The sequence below is a fragment of the Ictalurus punctatus genome, chromosome 11, assembly GCF_001660625.3.
Source record: "Ictalurus punctatus breed USDA103 chromosome 11, Coco_2.0, whole genome shotgun sequence".
Lineage (NCBI taxonomy): Eukaryota > Metazoa > Chordata > Actinopteri > Siluriformes > Ictaluridae > Ictalurus > Ictalurus punctatus.
Genome location: NC_030426.2, coordinates 14328849 through 14351198, shown reverse-complemented (window position 1 = coordinate 14351198; position 22350 = coordinate 14328849). Strand labels below are relative to the sequence as shown.

General features: G+C 39.1%; 1 protein-coding gene across 13 annotated transcripts in view; it reads left to right on the top strand.

Annotated features, from left to right (window-relative positions):
- szt2 (SZT2 subunit of KICSTOR complex) overlaps window positions 1–22350 on the top strand; it is a 126575-nt gene that overhangs the window by 15746 nt on the left and 88479 nt on the right. For 10 of the 13 annotated variants that reach the window (XM_017479540.3, XM_053683638.1, XM_017479543.3 and 7 more), the window contains exons 10-34: window positions 51–282; window positions 693–822; window positions 1369–1514; window positions 1650–1802; window positions 2191–2305; window positions 2659–2864; window positions 3964–4182; window positions 4332–4425; window positions 5075–5163; window positions 5564–5732; window positions 6185–6299; window positions 6460–6579; window positions 6948–7148; window positions 8345–8442; window positions 9658–9796; window positions 10208–10465; window positions 10732–10933; window positions 15099–15146; window positions 18024–18151; window positions 18444–18708; window positions 19445–19622; window positions 19710–19802; window positions 19926–20004; window positions 21055–21354; window positions 21836–21974. In XM_017479540.3, the coding sequence (XP_017335029.2) occupies window positions 51–282; window positions 693–822; window positions 1369–1514; window positions 1650–1802; window positions 2191–2305; window positions 2659–2864; window positions 3964–4182; window positions 4332–4425; window positions 5075–5163; window positions 5564–5732; window positions 6185–6299; window positions 6460–6579; window positions 6948–7148; window positions 8345–8442; window positions 9658–9796; window positions 10208–10465; window positions 10732–10933; window positions 15099–15146; window positions 18024–18151; window positions 18444–18708; window positions 19445–19622; window positions 19710–19802; window positions 19926–20004; window positions 21055–21354; window positions 21836–21974 (3916 nt within the window). The remainder of the gene's footprint in view (window positions 1–50; window positions 283–692; window positions 823–1368; window positions 1515–1649; window positions 1803–2190; window positions 2306–2658; window positions 2865–3963; window positions 4183–4331; window positions 4426–5074; window positions 5164–5563; window positions 5733–6184; window positions 6300–6459; window positions 6580–6947; window positions 7149–8344; window positions 8443–9657; window positions 9797–10207; window positions 10466–10731; window positions 10934–15098; window positions 15147–18023; window positions 18152–18443; window positions 18709–19444; window positions 19623–19709; window positions 19803–19925; window positions 20005–21054; window positions 21355–21835; window positions 21975–22350) is intronic. The other 3 variants (XM_017479541.3, XM_053683639.1, XM_017479539.3) reach the window with 2 other exon arrangements.

The following is a 22350-nucleotide window of genomic DNA, read 5'->3' as shown; positions in this document are numbered from 1 at the left end:
GCTGGTATGACCTGCTCACTCTGTCTGCCTCACACACTCTCTCTCTTTAGGAGGCACACAGTTGGAGGTAAAGTTGGTGTTGCTATGGAAGCACAACATGCGCGTTGAGTACGTGGCCGTGGCATCATGGCCGCTCCTCCCTGCCGAGCGCAGCACGTGGATGGAGGTGACTATGGAAGGCAGCTATGACATCCTGCATGACCTCAGCTGTACGCTACGCAAACCCATCACCAGCCCGTACCGCACTGCTGTCATTCGCCGCTTCTGGAACACGCTGCATGGGTAATACACACACCTGCCAGAACACACAGATACAACAGCTCATCATGAAATGCTGCCTGACTGATTGTGTGGTTGTGGTGTTGTTTTATGAAAGAAACATTTCTGGATACAGTCAAATCAGAGTTTTATTCAGTTATCAAACACAACTTCAAATTGTTATTCTGGTAATGCCTTTTGTGTTTAAAACAGAGACAGAGAGCCATTAGCTGTAGAAATCCTCAAAAGAAACTGAAATATATCTGAATAAAACATGCTTTTTATTGGACTTGTATTATAAACAGAAGCACAGAAAAACAGTTCAACATAAGTATTGCTTTGTCATAAATGTATTTTTGGGATTGGACTTAGTTTTGGACAGTAACATACTGTGTATTTCTTTTATGACCTTCACTGTCTGTTTTTCCTTGCAGCATTAACCAGACAGACCAAATGCTGGTTCATCTGCAGTCCTTTAACTCCATCCCAGAACACTACACGATTCCTGAAAGCACTAAAAATGGTGTGCCTCTCTTCTACATCCCACCTGGATCCACCACACCAGTAAGAGCAGTAATCTCTCTGATAGACCACTTATCATCCACCTATCACTGTGTCTTGTCTTTTTTGTCCCAACATGTGAGGTCATGTGAGGTCACCATTAAATAGGCCTAATAAAGAACCTCAGATGATCATAGAAATATTCTTGAGTCAAACACAAGTCCGTTCACTATGACTCACAACTATTACACATAGGATAAGACTGTGTTGATGTTCCTGTTCTACATGTAGACATGCATGAAATTAGAAGATATATAAACAACATTTTAACTTTAAAGACACGGTTATCTGGGTACACGGTATAAAGGATCATTGGTGGGTAACTTTTACTGAATTTAGAACATTTAGTATGAAAAATATAATAATAATAATAATAATAATAATAATAATAATAATAATAATAATAATAATAAAATTTGTTCTGTAAAAAATCCTATGCTGGGTTAAAACTGTATATGATGTAGAAGTTAGTTTAAAGGTTACCTTAAGCGATTAGTGTGGTGTCGCTACAGGTGTCCCTGTTCATAATACAAGCCCACTCTCTTTCAGGTCCTCTCCTTACAGCACAGTGGCTCAAAAGACTCCAGCCATTCACAGTTTGCCTCCTACTGGAAGCCCATCTTGTCCATGGATGCCAACTTCTGGCAGCGCTGGTTACACATGCACCGTATCGCCATCATCCTTGAACACGACGTGTGAGTTACCTTTTTTTTTTTTTTTCTTTCCATATGTTGTGTCTCATTGTCCCAGGCTGTAATTGTAGCCTAAAAACGACTGAACTGAACTGAGCAGAACATTAACACTATATTTTCCCTGCGTTTCTCCTACAGTCCCGTTCCAAAACACGTCCACAGCGCAGGAAATAACGGCAGGTTCAGCACCATACAGTGCAGAATAGCCCATTCAGCTCTCACATCACTGCTGAGGGACTGGAGCAGCTTCGTCCTGGTGGAGGGCTACTCCTATGTCAAACTCATCTACAGGTACAACCAATCATCAACACCACAGCAAGATAATTATCAGCTTTTAATTAGAAATAGTTATATTCATGTAATAGAGTTCTGAGTTGTTTTCGATTTATTATTGATCAAAACATTGCACTTGGGTTATCGTCATTATTCCAAAAATACCTTATTTAAATTTTTTTTGTCTTTTTTTGTCTCCTTAAGAAATTCATCTGAACATAATGTACACTCCTAATTATTAAATCTGGTATCTATTTAATGACTAAGCCTGATGTGGACCTTTTAATTGAGATATATATATATATATATATATATATATATATATATATATATATATATATATATATATATATATATATATATATATATATATATATGACACTTTTTTTTTTTTTTAACCTAACAGCATTGCTGCCCACCTGCCAATCTCCTTCTACCTGGTGCGTCTCATCTCCAAAGCTCCATGCATGGTGCTACGTTTAGGCTTTCCCATAGGAACCCCTGCCCACACCAGGAACAAGGTACAATAAGGCACACATGCTAAAGTCACAATTAAAGCCATACAGAAGCCACACAGTTTCTGACATCAGACCTTTTATCATTTTGTGCTCAGATGTTTATCTCTCTGAAAGCTTTACAATGGTTTAAGCAAACGTCCAAGTTTATCAGCTTCTAATTTCTTTTGCCTTGGAAGCTCTACAAAAGAGTTTGCTTTTACCATTTTCTCTCTGAAACATTTTTGAGCTTAAGGCCATAGGAACTAGAAGCCATTTTTAAACGATTTTAATAAGAAAATTGCACAAATTTATGCAAAGTATGTGCTTTGGGAGAGACGGTCATGTTCTCTGTTAAATCTGTATTATTCTGCTGGCAGATTGTGGATGAGCTGCGAGAGCAGATTCTCAGACTTCGTTTCCCCCATCGAGTGCAAAATAAAGAGGCCACACCAAAAACCAAACGGAAGAATCTGGGTAATGCGTCTCCTTCCAAGTCCCCACCTCTCCCAGCACCAAAGCCTGCTCTATCGGACCGGCCATGTGTGGTCATCTTCAACAAACCTCTGGAAAAACTACTGATCAGGTCAGCAGTAGACACATCACACAGTCACTCAGAAGACATTGTTTGGCTCAGTTATACCATTTGTGTAGTTCTGTGCAAAACTTTCAAAGATGATGAAATAGAGGGTTTCTCAGTACCAAAAATGACTAGAACTAGCATTCAAATCTAAAGTGAATCAATATTTGCTGTGATTAAATCTACCTGTAAAACCGCATCTATTCTCAGGCTCACTGTGGTGCAGTTTTATGAGAAAATCGGCTGGTTTTAGCCATCATGGTATCTTTGCTCTTACTTGCTTCGCTGCAAGTCACAAACAGCCTCTATGATGGTTTTTTTTTCAGGTCTATTGCTTATAATATTTATTTCTTCAGTATCATACACAAGCATTTTTTGTTTTGTAAAATGAATTCTAAAATGTTATATTTTAATATTTAAAAATTCTAGCAAACATTTAGGCTGCCTAAGATATTTTCACAGTACTATAGATTCTCCCACTTTATTAGGAGCACCTGTACCCTTGCTCATTCATGCAGTCATCCAATCAGCCATTCATGTGGCAGAGGTGCAGTGCATAAAATCATTCAGATGCAGTTTCAGTTAATGTTCATCTCAAACATCAAAATTGGGGAAAAAAAGGGATTTCAGTGAGTTAAATTTGCGTGCCATGTGTGTTGTGCTAGACGGGCTGGTCTGAGTATTTATAGACACTGCTGATCTCATGGCACTTTCACTCATAACAGTCTATAGAATTTACACAGAATGGTGTGATAAGCCAAAAAAAAAAAAACCCATCCAGTGAGCAACAGATTGCGGAAAGCCATGTTGATTAGGGAAGGCAGTAGATAATGGCCGGACTGGTTTGAGTGGACAGGGAGACTATAGTAACGCAAATAATCACTCTTTACAACCACGGTGAGCAGAAAAGCATTCACAACATGTAGAACCTTGAGGTAGATGGGCTACAACAGCAGAAGACCACATTCGGTTACACTCTTGTCAACCAAGAACAGGAATCTGAGACTACAGTGGGCACAAGTTCACCATCTGCCCACTTTTATCTCTTTAACGAAGAACGCAGTCAATTACTTGCTTTAAACTCTCTTTTGCTCTTGTGTTTTAGGTATGAGAAGCTTCCTACGGACTTCCGCACGCCCTTCATGTTGAACCTGGAGGCACTAGGTCAGCCGCTCAGTGTGGCCACGAGCCGCAGCGCCTCCTCCACGATGGCGTTTCTCTCACGGTATTTCCTACAGCAGCGCTGGGTGTGGACAGTGCAGAGTGGCCCAGGGGGTGTGGTTTCACTGCATGCTGTTGCACACATCCTTTCCACACTTGCTGAGTGAGTCCTCTACACTTTCTTTACCCTCTTATACACTTTTACATTTTTATTGTCTCAGCTCTTTTCTCCTGTATGTAAATATTCACTGGATTGATTGGTGTTGTGGACTAATGCATGCTGTGGGCGTGTGCGCGCTGCTTTCTCTGCAGGATCCGTCTGTCTGAGGGCTTCCACTTTGCTGCCAGTGGTGAGGGAATCGTCAACATGGTGATGGAGCTGCCCATGGCTGTCAAAAGACCAAAGGTTGTACTTAAGTCACACAAAAAACATAACAAAAACAGATGCAAATTTTTCTCTCATGGTTGGGGTTTACTGAAGTGTAACAATATACCAATTTTAACCACCAGGGGCAAGTGGTAGTTTGCAAAGAAAGAATTTTATTTGATTTCTTTATGCATCCATCCTTGTGTCCATCCATCAGTTGGTTTGTCTGTGAGTCAGCACACATACCCCAGTGAGATTCTCATTAGCTCAATATCTCAAGAATGAGTGGTTGAATGTTGTAGGATTTATGTAGATTTATCACTGTAACCAGCAGATGAGTTGGTGACCCTGTTTGGATCAATTCCAAAATGTAAATGTCCAAAATAGTTTTTCTTTAGTAGCTTCTTTCCTGTTCAAAGAAAATTTGAATGGTTTTTGAGACATACAAATTAGTAACAAGATGAACTACGTTTGTTGTCATTTGTCAAAACGGTCAAAACCGTTGTCAAAACGGTTGTTTTTTTTGCATACAGACTGAAAATTAACTGATTTCAAGTATTATTATATGCACAACTTATTATTACACAACTAATTTTCTCGGGTGCCTACTCACTGGTTAGCAGCCCATGCTTTATTCCTGTGTGTGGAGTGTTTATTAATCTGGTCTCTTGTGTAAATGTGTCTGTAGGGAACTCCAGCAGTGCAGGATACAAAGAATCACACATGCATCGTCCAGTACGTTCTGTTTCCTCCTCACTCTACCTCCACTAAGGACAGGTAAGAATATTCACATCAGGGTATTTTTATTTATTTATTCTATTTTATTTTGTTCTCTTTGTGTTTATTTGTGTTTATTTTATTGAGTTGTTTTTATTTGCTAATTTTAAGTAAAGTTATTTATTATAGATTCCATGAAGTCTGATTGTACTTTGAACTGAACTGATTATTTCTGAATTGATAACTGTAAAATCAGAGTACTGGAAATTAAAGCTGAACTGAACTGTTTGTTCTCTGCTTATTAACCCGGACCATAAACTGCAGAGTTGAGCAGGATTCAATCACTACACTTTGCTGTTTTATGACCTGCATGTTTATACTGGTTTTGTTAGTTTGACTCCTTTATCACTGACTTTGGTTCTTATCCAAACCAGTGAATTTTTCGCTCTTGTCTTCCCAGTTTTTCAACAGACGATGACAATGACACAGAGGTGGAGGCCATAGACGTTGAGACGGAGCTGAACCTGGTGACCGAGTGCTGGGTGGAGCCTCAGAGTGGGAGTGTTTTGAGCCACATGGAGCAGCAGCGACACTTCCACGACCTCAGCTACCAAGACATCCCTCAGGCTGTCAGTATCTTCTAACAAACAGAGCATTCAAAACTAATCTGAGTGATCTGATCTACTCTGATGAGAGGGTTTATTTAAATAAACTGCCACTTTACAATGAATCTTGGCTACTCTCTTTGAGTAGGAGGGATGGCATTACAGTCTCCCCTGTTAATCAGAGCGTGGCTGTCAGTGAGTTCATGTGTGCAGAAGAGGGTAGTTTTCACTTTCCTCCGAGTGTGTTAAGCTGCCCTGTGTTGTCGCATGAGCAGCAGTTTGAAATGATGTGGTTGGCTGGCTTCACGTATCTCAGAGGATGTGCCATGTACCAGTCCTCATGCGTTCTGCTCGGTAGCTATCTTGTGATAGAGAACATCTGGCTAGAGCTTGGGAATTGGCAAATGACCATATTCTGGGAAAGAATAATCGTGTATGTCATGACTTACAGTGCAGAATATCATATTTTTCTGTAGATTTTTCCTCGTGATCAGTTGTCCATGTCCACCTTATTGACGTTTGAGTACCTCATACAGCTGTGTAAAAACAAAGATCAGCCACAGCCTCTTAGCAGCAGCAAAGATGCAACAGGTCAGAAAAGTGTCCATTTCTTTCCTTTTTTGTTTAATTTTTATTTATTTGTAATAAATTTGTGCATTTTTTTTCCATACCTGTTCTCTATTACTTTGCAAAAATATATATTAAAGAAACAACAATAAATGCGCCTGTGTTTCTGCATTTGTGACTGCAGGTGAGACCCCAGGTGCTGCTCCAGCTGACAGCATACATATGGTGCCTTTTCAGTTTGACCTGATGAAGCTGCTGCCCAGGTGTCAGCAGATAGAGCTTTTCTTCTATACTTTCAGCAAAGGTACTGCTACTGTGTCCATCTTTACATACGCTCCTTTAAACACTTACTGTATACAGTGCTTTGCATAATACCATCTTCACAGTGATGGTGGTGGTAGCATCACATTGATCACATTGAGATTTACCCTTGGCCTCTTGGTGGATTCCTCTGACCAATGCCCTCCTTAACTGGTCACTGAGCTTTGGTGGATGGACTCTTTTATTCATGGTCATGCCATATTCTTTCCCATTATTCAAAATAATGTATTTAATAATGCATTCCACAGAATATTCAAAATTTGAGATAAAAAAAAAAAAAAAATCAGACTGTGATTGTTTATTAAGTTGCTGTTTTATTTCACACACACTTCTCTCTACTGTCCTCTATAGCAGAGAACGAAGACACGCTCCAGAATGCCCCCTCTCTCCCCAATGATCTGCTGCTCAGCCTTTTCCACAGCTCTCTACAGAATGACCTGAGTGACCGTGAAATAACACTGGCTGATGGAGATCACGTGACTTTCATGAATCACATTCTAGAGCGGGAGAGGGACGGCCATGTGGCCCCGTTCTCGCTACCTGTAATTAAAGGTAATTAAACCGTCTATACAAAGTCGGATTCCTGTTTTCCAAACATACGACACGCAACGCACACCAACACGCCACGTGTCGCATACATATGAGTAATCATGTACTTATAATGAAAAGTTTGTAAGTTAGATTGCTCTCTCTATTTTTATAAAATGTTGTTGTGCTTCTGGATTACTGTGACACAGAGATGTGATCAAAAGTGATCGAAAGAAGTGAATTGGTAAATACTGTATATGTAAGTCTAGTAGTTTTATTCCGCAGTCACACAGCCAGGCACAGATCAACATGGTACCTTCTGTTACAGGGTATGACTTTGTAACAACCAACAAATTGACAGATTTCCTTGATTTTATTCCAGTTTACTATGATGCAGTACAATGTTGAGTCAAATACATATGGCTCCAGTAAATTAGTTGTCATTTGGACCTTACATGGAAAACTGGGATGGTTGTCCTTCATTGTCCTTGTGAGTTTATCCACAATGTAATAACTCAGTTTCTGCCATAACCTGAATGCCCTGATTGAGCAGAGGAGATCTGCAGGATTTTTGATCAGTGATCATGTAGTAACCTTATATCAAAATACAAGATGTTTTTTCAGGCAGAGATTATAAATATTGGCTATAAATATTATCTCAGACACACCAGGTTTTTTCCTCCCTCTTATTTGAAGCTGTTTTGAGTAGCTGTGTTTGACAGTAGTGTTCCCAAATCTATTGTGGGATGAGCTTTTGAGGTTTGAGGATCATGATGTAACACACAAAATTCAACAACTGCACACAGTGCACATTGTACAACAGTGTAGAACAAGAACACACTCAGCAGTGCTGAATGATAAATGAAACAGTGTCCGTTGAGCATGCACACTGATATTGTTTAGATGTTGGTGCGTTGCTCGTTAACTTGTAGTCATAAGTAATATGTGCATTGGCCGCTTAGACAACTTTTACCGATGGTCATTTTTGAATAGATTTTATTGCAGGTTAGTATGGATGTGCAGGTTTTTAGCTGTCCACAAATGTCCACATAATGATTGAAATGCAAAAACCCTCTAATTATACAAATTTTCATTTGGTTACTGAGGGGAAAGTTTAACTATAATATATCAGCATTATTGCAATAAACAAGTTATAAGAAATAACACACAAAGATTAAAAAAAACAACAACTATGTTTGTGTGTGTGTTTGTGTTTATAGAAGAGTATCTGAAACCCACAGAGAGGCAGGACACAGTGTTGTCTAGCCACACAGTCGGGAGCAGTAAAGAGGTGACAGGATCCACCAGTACTCTGCAGGTGAGAGACACACTCTCATATCATGCAGTGTTTTGTTCATTACAGTACTTCCATCAGTATGCTGACACGGTGTCTGATCCTCTGTTGCGATCCATTCATCAAGATGGTTCAATCTGACATCATACTGTTTATCTGAGTGGTTTTAGCCAATGGATATCTGTATTCATTACAGATGAGTTCATTCTGTGTCACACAGCTCTTATACTCTGAGCTTGGATTCTGTCTTCGAGTAGATTTTATTCAACTGTACAGATCAGTGCATTTAGGCCTCCATGTAGGCCATTTTGTCTGCTACACCTACCATAAAGGTGGTCTTTTGAAGGTATATATTTACTGACTCATCTGTTGCTGTGCACTCTTTATTAGTATGAGGACCACGCTAGGACCACCTTTAACTAATAAACAAATACACTACATAGCCAAAAGTATGTGGACACCTGACCATGACAACCAGATGTGCTTGTTGAACACCCCTTTCCATAACCATGGGCATTAACATGTTGTTAGTCCACCCTTTGCTTCTATACATTGCCTTCCACTACATTTTGGAGTGTGTTGGTGAGGAGTCAGCCACAAGGACGTTAGAAAGGACAGGCATTGATGTCAGGCGAGAACGCTTTGGGTGCAGTCGGCATTCCAATTCATCCCAACAGTGTTCAGTGGGGTGTTCAGGTCATGGTACTGATGTCAGGGCCACTCAAGTTCTTCCACTCCATTGGCAAGCTGTGTCTTCATGGATCTCACTTTGTGCACAGGAACTGTCATGCTGGAACAGGTTCGGGTAGCTTAGTTCCACTAAAAGGAAATGCCACTTCTACAGCACACAGTGACATTCAAGGCAAGCGTGTGCTTATAACTTTGTGGCAACAGTTTAGGTAAGACCCACATATGGGTGTGATGGGCAGGTGTCCACATACCTTTTACCATATAGTGTATTATTTGGGTAGTTGACAGTTTTCCTCAACAGAGCAGTGATCTAGTATGATAGTAATGGTACCAGAGCCACCAGAAATGTGTCTTATGAAGTATCTGTGAGTGTATATAGATGTGTGGTGTCCTTTTATGTGTTTGTGTGTGTGAGCAGAGTTTCAGTAACACAAATTTGGTGGATCTGAAATGGTAGTAATGGTACCAGAGCCACCAGAAATGTGTCTAATGAAGTATCTGTGAATGTATATAGATGTGTGAGGTTCTTGTATGTGTTTGTGTGAGCAGAGTTTCAGTAACACAGATCTGGTGGATGAGGAGCCAGTGCTGATGGAGAGAGAGAGTTTGTCTCCTCAGTGGAAATGCTATGCTAAATATATCAGTGCTCAGCAAGTGCTACTCATCTTCCTCCCAGCCACCTTCACTGGTAATAAAACCAAAAAACACATGCACAACATTGTGTGTCTCATTACCTCATAACAATTGTCTGTGGCCTAACCGATAGCATTTCAAACCAAACTGAATTCTAAGAGGCAGCTTAGAAATTAAAATAAATTCAGAAACACATACACCACAACAGTTGAAGCCATGGATATACTACACAATTACAACAAAAAATTCTGAAAGATTATGAAAAGACTGTGCATTTTCCCACTCAGATGTGGAACCAATTGGGACTGAAGTAGCAAACCAGGGAGTCAGTGAGAACGTTAGTTTGTTACCAGCTGAATCCATTTCAAAACCAATAACAACCATCATTAACACTCTATCTTTGTAAATAAATAATTGGTTAACTGTAAAATGTAGTGGATGTGGGAATTTTGTGTCGTTGCTTCAGACGTGCAGATCCTGATGTCCTTCGGTCTGGGACTCGAACCCCAAGTCAATGGTGCTTGTGATGAGGACGAGGAGGAGACGCTCACTCTTGAAAACAGCCAGTCACAGTGTGGGTCCCTCAGCAGCTCAATTAATGGCCCTCTAGCAGAGACAGAGTCTGTGGTGGAAACAAGTGATGGATCGTTTCTGTTGGCAGCTGAAGCTCTATCAGGAGAGCTGGAGGACAAGGAGAACCACCGCTCAGAGCAAACTCCCACAGGTTGTCAGTCTTCAACGTCAGGCATGTCTGTGTGTGCATGTGTCTGACTGAGCACAACATGTCTGTTTAGTCCCATATTTAAGGCTAACCACATTAATATCAGTTTTTTTCTGTTTACACTAACACACATACAGACACACGCATATCTGTCCTAAATGCTTCCCCCCTCCACACACACATGTAGAATTTTTTCTGCCCATCCTTCTGTCTTTCTCTCTGTCTCTGAGTGGGCCTTCACACTGACACTGGTACTGGTGTGTGTTCAGTCTCGTCCATAGAGGAGAAGGACAGTGTGCAGTTTTCAGAGCCACAGAAGCATGAATACCATCATCAGCTTTCCCAGCAGAGTGGTGGAGATGCGGCTCGTCCCCGCTGTCCTGTGTACATCTACAACTGCTGCATGGACTTACTCAAAGACCAACTGCTCCAACAGCACTCCAACCGCCGGCCCAAAGATGTCTTCCTCAGGTATACGCACACACACACACACACATAAGGTCTTTTGTGTAACTTTAACTTTGACCCGTTTTTTTAACTTTGACCATTCTCTCTCAAAGATGTTTCACAAATCACTGATAGAGAAATTTTTAAGACTATAACTTTATTGAGCAAGTGTCAATTTAGACGATAATCACCAGCACAGTGTTTCATTTGGGAGCAGGTTTTTTTTATTGAACAGACAGCCATTTAACTTCTCAGCTACAGTGGCTCCATAATGAACTACATCAGACTACATCAGCTCGCCCTACTTGTTCTAACTAAATAGACATTTAATGTATGTTTGAGAGGCTAGCAAGAGGTTGGTCACATGTAACAAATGTTGGAAGTGATACATGATGTTTATCAAGTTTAATCCTGAATGAGAAGTTCATTTATAGTTAATATGTTGATATAAAAGTATGTATGTATAGAAGAGTCATGTGAAAAAATACGTACATTGCTTTTCCAAATATATTTAAAAAAAAACAACGACAAACATTTGATCCTCTTTGAAACATTGCTTATTGATAAAGGTGAAGCACTCTATTGAATGACATAAAATTTACATTTTGTAGAAATTTACACAGTTTAAATGAACAAAAACCAGATTAGTCACATGGAAAAAGTAAGTACACCCCTACGTTTATCACTCCTTCAAATCCATAAAATTTGAATCAGGTGTTCAAGATACCAGTGATGCTTAGGATCTTAGGGAGTGCAGGTGGAACCTGTCTTATTTAAACCTCCAACATCTAGTGGCTTGTGTTCTCTTTGCTATTGATGTGTGTGGTGTCATCATGCCAAGATCTAACGAGTTCTGTAAGGCCTCATAAAAAAGGTTGTGGATGCCCATGAGTCTGGCAAGGGATTTTAAAAGATCTCCAAATTATTTGAAATACACTGTACACTCCAAATTATATGAAATACACATTCCACTGTAAGGAAAATAATCTAAAAATGTCACAGATTTCAAACGACTGCCAATTTGTCCAGGACTGGTCGTTTCAGCAAATTCAGCCCAAGAGCAGAACATCTGATGCAAAAAGAAGTCTCCAAGAACCCCAAAATTTCATCACAGGATCTGCTAGTAAGTCTTGCAACTGTTGGTGTCAAAGTGCATGCTTCTACAATCAGAAAGATGTTGCACATATTTAACCTGCATGGGAGGCATGCCAGGAAATAGCCTTTGCAAGATTACAGTTTGCCAATGAGCATATAGGCAAAGACCAGGCCTTTTTGAATAATGTGCTCTGGACAGACGAATCAAAGATAGTTGTTTGTCCACAGTAACAGCAGACATGTTTGGTGCAGACCAAAGACAGCTTTTCAAGAGAAGCACCTCATACCAACTTGGGGTTGCTTCACTGCCTCAGGGACCGGACAACTTGCATTCATTGATTCAACTATGAATTTTGCATCATATTAATGCATATCAATAATGTGAGGCCATCTGTCCGAAAGGTGAAGTAGAACCAAAAGTGGACCTTTCAACAGAATAATAATCCTAACAAATGATCCAAACACCCTAGCAAATCCACCAAGGAATGGCTCAAAAAGAAGAAATCAAGGGTTATGGAATGACCTAGTCGAAGCCTGAATTTGAATCCCATTGAAAAGGTTGTGGGAGGGATTTGAAACAGGCAGTACATGCAAGAAAACCCTCAACTTGTAAGAATATTGCATGAAAAATTCCAGCATGACTGGTGGACAATTATACAAAACACCTACAAGAGGTTTTTTCTGCTATAGGGGGCAATACCTGCTTCTGCAGCCAAGGGTTAACTTACTTTTTCCACAGAAGAATATCAAATCTATTAATATTTCTATGGAATAAATTATTGAAAATGCTAATTTTCCTTGTGGGTTTGTTCAGGTACATCAACTTTATTAATAGGCACTGTTTCAAAGATGATCAAATGTTTGCTTGTCCAAATATGTCAAAAAAAAGGCAACAATTTAGATGTGGTGTACTTATTTTTTCCACATAACTAATATATATATATATATATATATATATACATATATATATATATATATATATATATATATATATATATATATATATATATATATATATATATAGTGCCTGATTTCTTCTACTTTTGTGTATATCTCCTACTAAATTGTTTCAGAAATTAAAACAAAATCTAAGATAACAAAGGCATCCTGAGTAAACACAAAATAGTTTTTAAATAAATTTATTGAAGGAAAAAAGTTATCCAATACCAACTGGGTCTGTGTGAAAATGTATTTATCCCCTTGGTTACTAATTCCCCAAATCTATGAAGCTGTGTTCATAATGGAGTTCAGCTGGATGCAATCTAGATGCAATCAGGCCTGATTACTGCAAACCCTGTTCAATCACATCAACACTTAAATAGATCTTTTTCAACAGCATGAAGTTGGTTAAAAGATCTTACCCAGTAAGAAATTCCAGAAATGATTAAGAGGGTGATTGAAATACATCCGTGTAGGAAGGGTTACAAAGCTATTTTTAAGGCTCTGGGACTCCAAAGAACCACAGTGAGGCCATTATATCCAAATGGAAAAACTCGGCAGAATAGTGAACCTTCTCAGAAGTGGCCGGCCTTCCTAACTCCTCCAAGAGCAACATCCACTACTCATCCAGGAAGTCACAAAAGAGCCAAGGACAACCTCAGAGGAACTACAGGCCTCTCTTGCATCAATAAAAGTCACTGTTCATGACTCAGAAAGACACTGTGCAAAACTGACATCCACGGAAGAGTGGTGAGGTGAAGACCACTGCTAACCCAGAAGAACATTAAGGCTCATCTGAATTTTGCCAAAACACACTTTGATGATCCTCAAACCTTTTAGGAGAATGTTCTGTGGCTTTATAAGTTGAGAGTGGAACTGTTTGGAAGACAGGGGTCCCGTCACATCTGGTGTAAACCAACACAGAATTCCACAAAAAGATAATCATACCTACGGTCAAGCATGATGGTGGAAGTGTGATGATGTGGGGAAGCTTTGCTGCTTCAGGGCCTGGGCAACTTGCAATAATTGAGGGAAACATGAATTCTGCTCTCTACCAGAAAATCCTAAAGGAGAATGTCCAGTGTTCAGTCCGTAAGTTGAAACTCGGGCGCAACTGGATTATACAGCAAGACAATGATCCAAAGCATAGGAGTAAATCCTAGTCCTAGAAATAAGTGAAAGATTGGTCTCCAGTTATCGGAAGCATTTGGTTCCAGTTATTACTGCTAAAGGTGGTACAAACAGATTTTAAGTTTAAGGGGGTGTTTAGTTTTTCACATTGGTGATAGATATTGCACAACTTTTAACAATAAAAAAAAAATGTATTGTGTGTTTACTCAGGTTGCCTCTGTTTTATGTTGTTTTTTTGTTTGAAGATCTAAAACTATTTAGTATGAGATACTGTATACACAACAACAGAAGAAATCAGGCGCTCTCTCTCTCTTTATATGTGTGTGTGTGTATATATGTGTGTGTGTGTGTGTGTGTGTGTGTGTATATATATATGTATGTATGTATGTATATATGTATATTAGAGAGAGAGAGAGAGAGAGGTTGAGAGGTCATAAATTACTACATTTTGTATGTTTTTTTTTTGTGCAAAAAACCCTTTACTAATATTTAAATTACACTCCAGGGAAGATGATAACATAAAATTGCTAAAAAACAAAACAAAACAAAAAAAACCCTCATGACCCCTTTTTACATTTTTGTATATACAGGTACTGGTAAATGTTTAGTAATAGAATATTATGAAATTTGTTAAAGGGTGATAAATGTGTTAATGGTTAAAAATGCAACATGGAACTTTTATAATTGGCAATAAAATACTGTGAACCCTCACACAAGCTTCAGTGACCATGAAATGTTGTATTTGTTTCTTTCTTTAAAGAGCATTTTTCCTCTTTATCTCAAATATAGTCAATGAGCCAAGCCATGTATAGTGTCTTGAGTTTACTATAATGTGAAGGCACAAACAGTGTTAAAGTAATGCTTACAAGCTTCCATAACCTGTTAGTGATCTAAGTCGTAGCTTGGATGCCACCTATGCCTTGACTGATGGACAATGTTTGAGGTGAGGAGTAAATAGGGAACTTTTCTTTACAGTATTGGTTTATAGCATTTAATCTCTGCTTTTTCCTTTCAATGAGGATAGATCTCAAGATGCACTGTCCTGGGAAGTCAATCAGCAGCTGAAGTCCAGGTAGCAATGCTTACTGCTTCCAGCTGCTGCTGCTGAGCCAAAATTACCCACAATGGGAAGGGTTGAGGAATGTAAAGGCTTTTCCTCGCTCTCTTTCTCTTTCTCTCTGATACAGTGGCTACAGCAGCCTACAGAGTATGAGGTCTTAAACCCCACACTGACTGTAATAATAAGCACCCCAACTTTGCATATGCAGTCATGTCTAAAAGTCTGAATTCACTTTCAGTTATCAAACACAAATTTAGTTTATTTCTGAAACAATATTTTTCATTAGTGTATATACACACAAATGTGTGTTATGATTGGATAAAAGCAGCAGTGACGATGTGGAAGTGATTGAGGAGCATACTGAGTCAGTATCAGTGTTCTGCTGTTTTAGGTGATAAATATGTTCGCAATAATGTTATAATAATGATAAAAATGAATAAAGTAATAAAGTAGTGTTGGAACATGCTATTGTATTCGTATGAGAGATTCACTTTCATGTGAGATTTTCTCACACAGTTAAGAAATGGATTTCTCTCATTTTTAAATGATGGATTTCTGCTGAGTGAAAAGTAAAATTCAAAGTGAGTTACATTTACCTCAGGAGATACAAATGAATTAATTATGCTCTGTATTTTGCTGAGCATTCAGCTCCCTTGGGCACAGTTCTGTTTGCATTTAACTTGGGCCAATATATTGATAAACCCTGGTAATAGCCCAGTCATACTCGAACCAGATATGTGCTTTTGATAAGCCTTGTACTTGGCAGTGGACTCAGAATTTGTGACCCGACTGTAGGTCAATTTATAAGTCTAGCACCTCCTGCTGCAGACCTCCTGTCCTGCTGAAGTCAATCTCTTCTCTCTGTCTGCTTGCTTGCTTGCCACTGTTTGTGTAGCAGGCAAATTGGGACATACTGATGTGTACTGCTGCATTTCCCCTGTACTGTAGATCACCTGAAGAATGAAATGACTAAACTAATGAGTGATGTTTAAAGGGTTTGTGATTAACTTCTGGTTTCTGTTTTGGTGGCGTTTGTATTAACTTACGTACTTCCAAAAAAAAAATATATATATATATATATATATATATATATATATATATATATATATATATATATATATATATATATATATATATATATATATACTGTACAACAGTGCTATTTGGATGAAATGAGTTTTATATGGGCAGCTGAGATAACACCATCCTTTACAGGTGTTTCAGTACGGCAGTGTGGCTGGTTTTTTCTTCCCACCACCTTCAGAAATCATAATATAAAGCCTCACTTTGTATTCACTTAAGATACAATATCATGTGTGTGGTGTCCTATGAATGTGCTCATTATCCAATAGTGTTATAATGTGAAGTTCGTGGCAAAAGGAACCTGTTAGATATTCACGTCGTTGGTTAGTGCCAAGATTCACAATTCCCGGGTTTTATCACAAAGGAGATGTGCAAATTTGATTCCAGACATGACCTTCAGAAATGAGCTTCATCCCAATATGGCTAAAGACACTTAATTTGTTCTGAAATGCTTCCAGTTTCTGCTAGATTACCTATGCTTTCTTTGATTAGGTTGTCCATAGCTGTAGGCTTCAATCATGGATAATTACAGGGAACAAATTGGGACATGGTTGATATGAAAGTGAAAAATCCTGATAAACAATAATATTGGCTGGTTTATATGATCACAAATTAAGCAGACATCAATAGGTTTTATTACACAGGGCTTTTCTGATATGATTGCTATATCATGGCAAATAAAATGTGGAGTCATGCAAGATGGAAGATGTGTCCTTGTCAGGGATTTAAGACTGCCATTGGGGGGGGCTTATGAAATCCTGTTTAGAATACGTGGAAAAAGTCTCTCTGGTGTGACGAGACCAAGGTTGAATATTTTGACTTTGGCACAAGCCGTTATGTTTGGTGGAAACCCAGTTCTGCTCATCACCCTGAGAACATCATCCACACAGTGAAGCATGGTGGTGGTAGCATCGTGTTGTTGGGGTACTTTTCATCGTCAGGGACTGGGAAACTGAGTTGAGGGAAAGCGGGATGGAGCCAAATACCCCAGAAGAATCCTAGAAGAAAACATATTAGACTCTTGAGACGGGGCAGAGGTTCACCTTCCAATTGGACAGTGATTATACACATGCTGCCAATGGATTACAAACCAAATACCTGAATGTGTTAGAATGCCCCAGACAAAGCCCAGACCTGAGTCTGATTAAGAATATGTAGCAAGACTTGGAAATTGTTTTTCAACAACAAACTCTATCTAAACTACCAGAGCTTCAGCAAAGTTCAAGAAGAATGGGAAAAAATCTCAGGATCCAGATACTGACGCAAAGCTGATTGAGACATGTCTGTGATTGCAGTCAAAAGTCATTCTATTAAGATTCTACTAAGTATTTGCCCCTGGTAAATTATGCAGCCAACACATCTTAGATTTTTGGTTTAATTTCATTTTGTGTGATATTTTGTACCTTCATATGATAAACACTTCAACATTGCAAAAAGTGGAAAAGGTCAAGGGGGGTTCAATATTTATGCAAATCCATGGAATCTTATCACAAGAATTACATATTGTTTGTGCCCAAGAACAAATACAAACATAACTAAACGATACAAAATTGTGATCCAGTGCGCGTTCACCAGTGGTGTTTGTAAATTTTAGTAGTTCTCCAGAGGACACTAGCCTGCTAAACATCTTTAGTTTAATCTTTAATGTTTATATATAGATTTAACTGCATATGTGTATGGTTTTCTAGTCGTCTTCTTTCAGTATGACGGTTTAATGGCTGTTACGGGTGTCGGCAGCATGTATGTGTGTTGTCATTGTGCGTGTTGGTCCATTACTGATGGTGTGTGTTGGTGTGCTCGGTTCAGGTCTCTGTCTCAGGAGCGCAGCAGTGCCTCTTCTTGGTCGGAGCTAATCACTCATCCCCACAAACAGAAAGAGCTGGCCAACTACTGTAGCCTGCTGCAAGAACACTACTACCAGAGCTATGTCCGAGGTACACACACATACGTGCACAAATACACACAGTGTTCTGTGCTTGCATTATGTATTAGAAATGATGGCATGCTTTCATGGCATTATTTAATGCAGTGAACAGTGTACTGAGGGTTAAGTCAGCATCATGTTACAGCGTGCAGTGAAACACAATGTGGTGTATTGTGTCTATATGTGTTATCATTGTGTGTGGCTTTCATGTGTGTCTGTCTGGTCGTGTGTGAGTGAGTGTGTATATACTCTATGTATGCATGTATGTATAAACGTACTCTATACTGTGCTCTATTTCACAGGTGTGTTCCGCAGTCTGCAGCTAGCATACAGTATCTCCTCTCAGGACGTCCTGACCGCGATGGACTACTGTGAGGAATCTTTGCAGGAGATCGACATCACTTCCTTCCTGCAGATTCTTTGTGGTCATGTACGCACATTCCGCGAGCAACACGAACCCCACAGAGCAGAGCGCACAGGGAAAACTCTGAGATCAGGGGCCACCTTCACCATCGGAAAGGACGAGGATGAGAGAACAGGCGGAGTGATGTTAGTTTCCTCATCCAGGTAACGGCTTCATAGATAAAGCATCTGCACCACATATTTGGGACTTTAGAGACAGAACTAGAGACGGGAAAATTCATCTGCCTTAATGACATGGCTACAGAAATCACCCTGTTCTGTTGTAGACTACAAAAATGTCATTTACAAAAGGAGAAATGAATTGCTTTGTTTGTGTGAAGATAAATGCATTATATAATAGGAATTTTTAACTTGTCACGTTAGTGGTAATGTCAAGAGCTGGCATGGCTATGAATACTTGCAATAATGACAGCAATAATCAATAAATGTGTAACTAAACATTTAATTAATTAATAATTTGATCAGTTCACGTGCTCATTTGTTTGTTTATTGGTTAGTTACGTAACCACTTTATCCTGGTCAGGGTCATGGTAAATCTGGAGCCTCTCCCATGAATACTGGCTGAGAGGCAGGAAAACACCCTGTATGGAACCCCAGTCCATCACAGGGCACCATGCGCCCACGCATTCACACACTCATTCACACCTAGGGGCAATTTAAAGTAGATGAATCATATATGTATCCATGTTTTTGGGAGGTAGGAGGAAACTGGAGAACCTGTAAAAACCCATACTCGCATGAGGAAAACATGTGATACTCCACAGTAAGCTGAGCTCAGGATTGAATGGGGGAAGCTTAGACTCAAATAGCCAGATAGAGAGCCATGCAGCCAAGACTCCAAATAAGTTTTACCACAATCTGTTGAATGTCTTTTGTTTAGCGTTGAACTGGAGGATGTAAGTGAAGTGGTGTCTAAAGGAAAAGTGTCCACCCCAAACTCTCCTGAAGCCCCAGATGAGACCCCTCAGACATCCCTCAGAGTCCCAGAATTCCTTCTGTCTCTGCTCCAGTCGCAGCAGAAGTGTGAGGTGTACCCCGATCTACACAAAATCATACAGGTTGTACATCAGGTTGTAATGAATGACATTAATCAAGTGACTGTTATATCTACTGTGTAAACAGTAATATCTTTCATTCTTTTATAGGACAAATTCCTGGCCATTGGTGCTCAGCATTTTAAAACCGTTCCTTCCAATCCACATTATTTCTTCTACTGCCCCCAGACCTCAAAGAAAGATGTGAGCTTACATAGATGTTGATTTCTAAAATTGTGTCATCATTTTTGTCTTAACAATACCTAGATTTTTTTTACAGTACTTCATGAGCTGTTTCTTTCTTTGCAATATTATCCCTCACTCCAGGAGGATTCGGATGAAGAGAGAGACAGGAGGCCCAGCGAGGACTGTGATGTCTCTGAGGCTGAGCTGGCCACAGAGGATGGTGAGAAATGCACTAATACTACACATTTATCTCCTACCTGTTCCTGAGTTTTACATTTACATTTACATTTATGGTATTTGTTTTACAAAGAAAGTTTTAGGCACCCAATTTTTAGTGCAAACTTTTATATATTTTTTTTATTTTATGATGTCTAAATCATCGAGTCGGTACAAAAAACATTTTAGATTATTAATATTAGTATTAATTTTTATTTTAGTATTAATATTAATATCGATATTAGTTTTCCAGCACAAAATTAAATGTTACAGAAAAAATGTTTGTCAGTAAAGAAAGCAGCTTATTACGTAAGAGAAACTTTTCAGATAAAAAACATAATGATGGCTGCTGGAAAAATAAGAAGCAAGTGCGACACTCAAAGTCTCCAGAAGAACCGTGGCTGGTTCTGCAAGATGCTCAATAAAACTTACAGCTCAGTTCCTTATAAAACTGCACAAACTGTACCGTAGTCTACTTTTTTTACTTTTCTTTTTTTTAGTCACACCAAATATTGACTGTTTCATTTACTACTGTTCACTGCTCTTCATGGTATTTATTTATTTTTTTAAATGTAGAAACATTTAATTTCATTATTTTGAAGGAATCTTTGCTCCACAGCATTTCTTTGCATGTGCCTAAAACTTTTGCACAGTATTGTATATTATTATTCTTTTTTAAATAAAGTTTTAATACAAATTTGTAGTATTAATTGCAGTAAATAAACAAAAGGAACCTAGAAAAAAAGAACAAGTAGAACAAGCCACGCCCACAAGTGATGACCATAACAGTGGCAACTTGTTTATAGCCAGTGTAAAAGCAGGGTTAGTCGATGCAGTAAAATGTTTCTAGATTGATTAGTGAAAACATCTTTCAACCTTCGTGTTCTAAAATAAAGCAATAAGCCACTCGAGGTTGTGCGTTACAGTGATTTATTATTATTATTATTATTTTTTGTTCCGATTTCGTGTTTGTCTTTATTTTTCTTACAAAGAGTATTATTACTGCTTGTTTTGATAATAATATTTATTAACTATATTAAAACCTGATTCTCAGAGAATGTGTCCGGGTGCTGCATGGTGTCAGAGAGCGACACGGATCTGGAGGTGGAGTATCAGGACCAAGGGAACGGGAAAGCTGAGGAAGGAGACATGGAGGAGGGAGTGGGAGACGACTCTGGGAGCGATTCAAACACAGTCAATCAGGATGAAGACTCTTTCAGCATCCTGGATGGAGACTCTGTGCTGGAAGCGCCTGAGCCTGAGATGCCTCCTTTATTCGTCCACCTCGTCTGCTCGCTTAGCACAAAAAGCTGCCGTGGCTCTATGCCAATTAGGACACTGCCCACCTGCCTGGGTATGTAAACCACTGTCTGACTCAGAGTTAACTCAGATTAACACTTAACGAACAGATCAATTACGGAATATTTGGGAATCTTTCTTGAACTTTGGGTGGCTGGATATCCGAATTTGATCCTTACTTTGTGCCATATCACATTGTATATTGTAATACTTTAGATGATCATTTTAATCACAGTGATTTTCAAAAAAAGGAGAATCCAATCAAAGCACAGAGATGTTCAAGAAATTTTGTCTTGCACCAAAAAAGTCTAAAGTGTCTTTAGTTTCAAACTGATGCTATTGATTTAAGTTAGCATACAAATAATGCTTGTGAAGTTTCTTGCCAACACACTGCATCCAGTTCTGCAGTAATGTTACACAGATTTGCTGATGTGGTTTAGGACACGGTGTGACAGTAATTAATAAAATGAATAAAACTTAACCATTTAGTTGGGGGAAACTGTTCTTTTAGTGATTTATTTGTTGTTTTGTTGCAGGCGAGCTGATCGGCTGTCTGGAAAATGCAGAGTCTCTTCAGTCGATGGATCTGAACGAGCTCTCTGTCACTCTGGACATCTTCGTGTTGACGTTACCACTGGAAATAGAGGTCATGGCCACTGGCATCAATCACGTAAGGTAAGTAATCCAATTGTATTTGCTGATATCATCATTTTCTTTTTGGTTTTTGGAGTAGGGATGAAACTGTTACTGGTTTCACGATAAAATTCCCAGACGGTTAGTATTACCATGTCACATTTAATTATCATTAAAACTGTGCACTATTATCGTGATTTATAAAACTCACAGTAAATGCTGTCCACGCACACCCAGCATGAGTCTGATGCAAATCTGAAGTGTGGTTATATTTTGGATTTTATAAAAATGCTGAGGGAAACGTAATAGAAGAATTAGCGGCAATTCGGGGAGGGGGCAATTGCCTGAATGATGGGTTCATTAAAGGGACGTGCAGAGGGGGGTCTCTGGTGGCTCGAGTCCCTACCCTTTTTCTTAG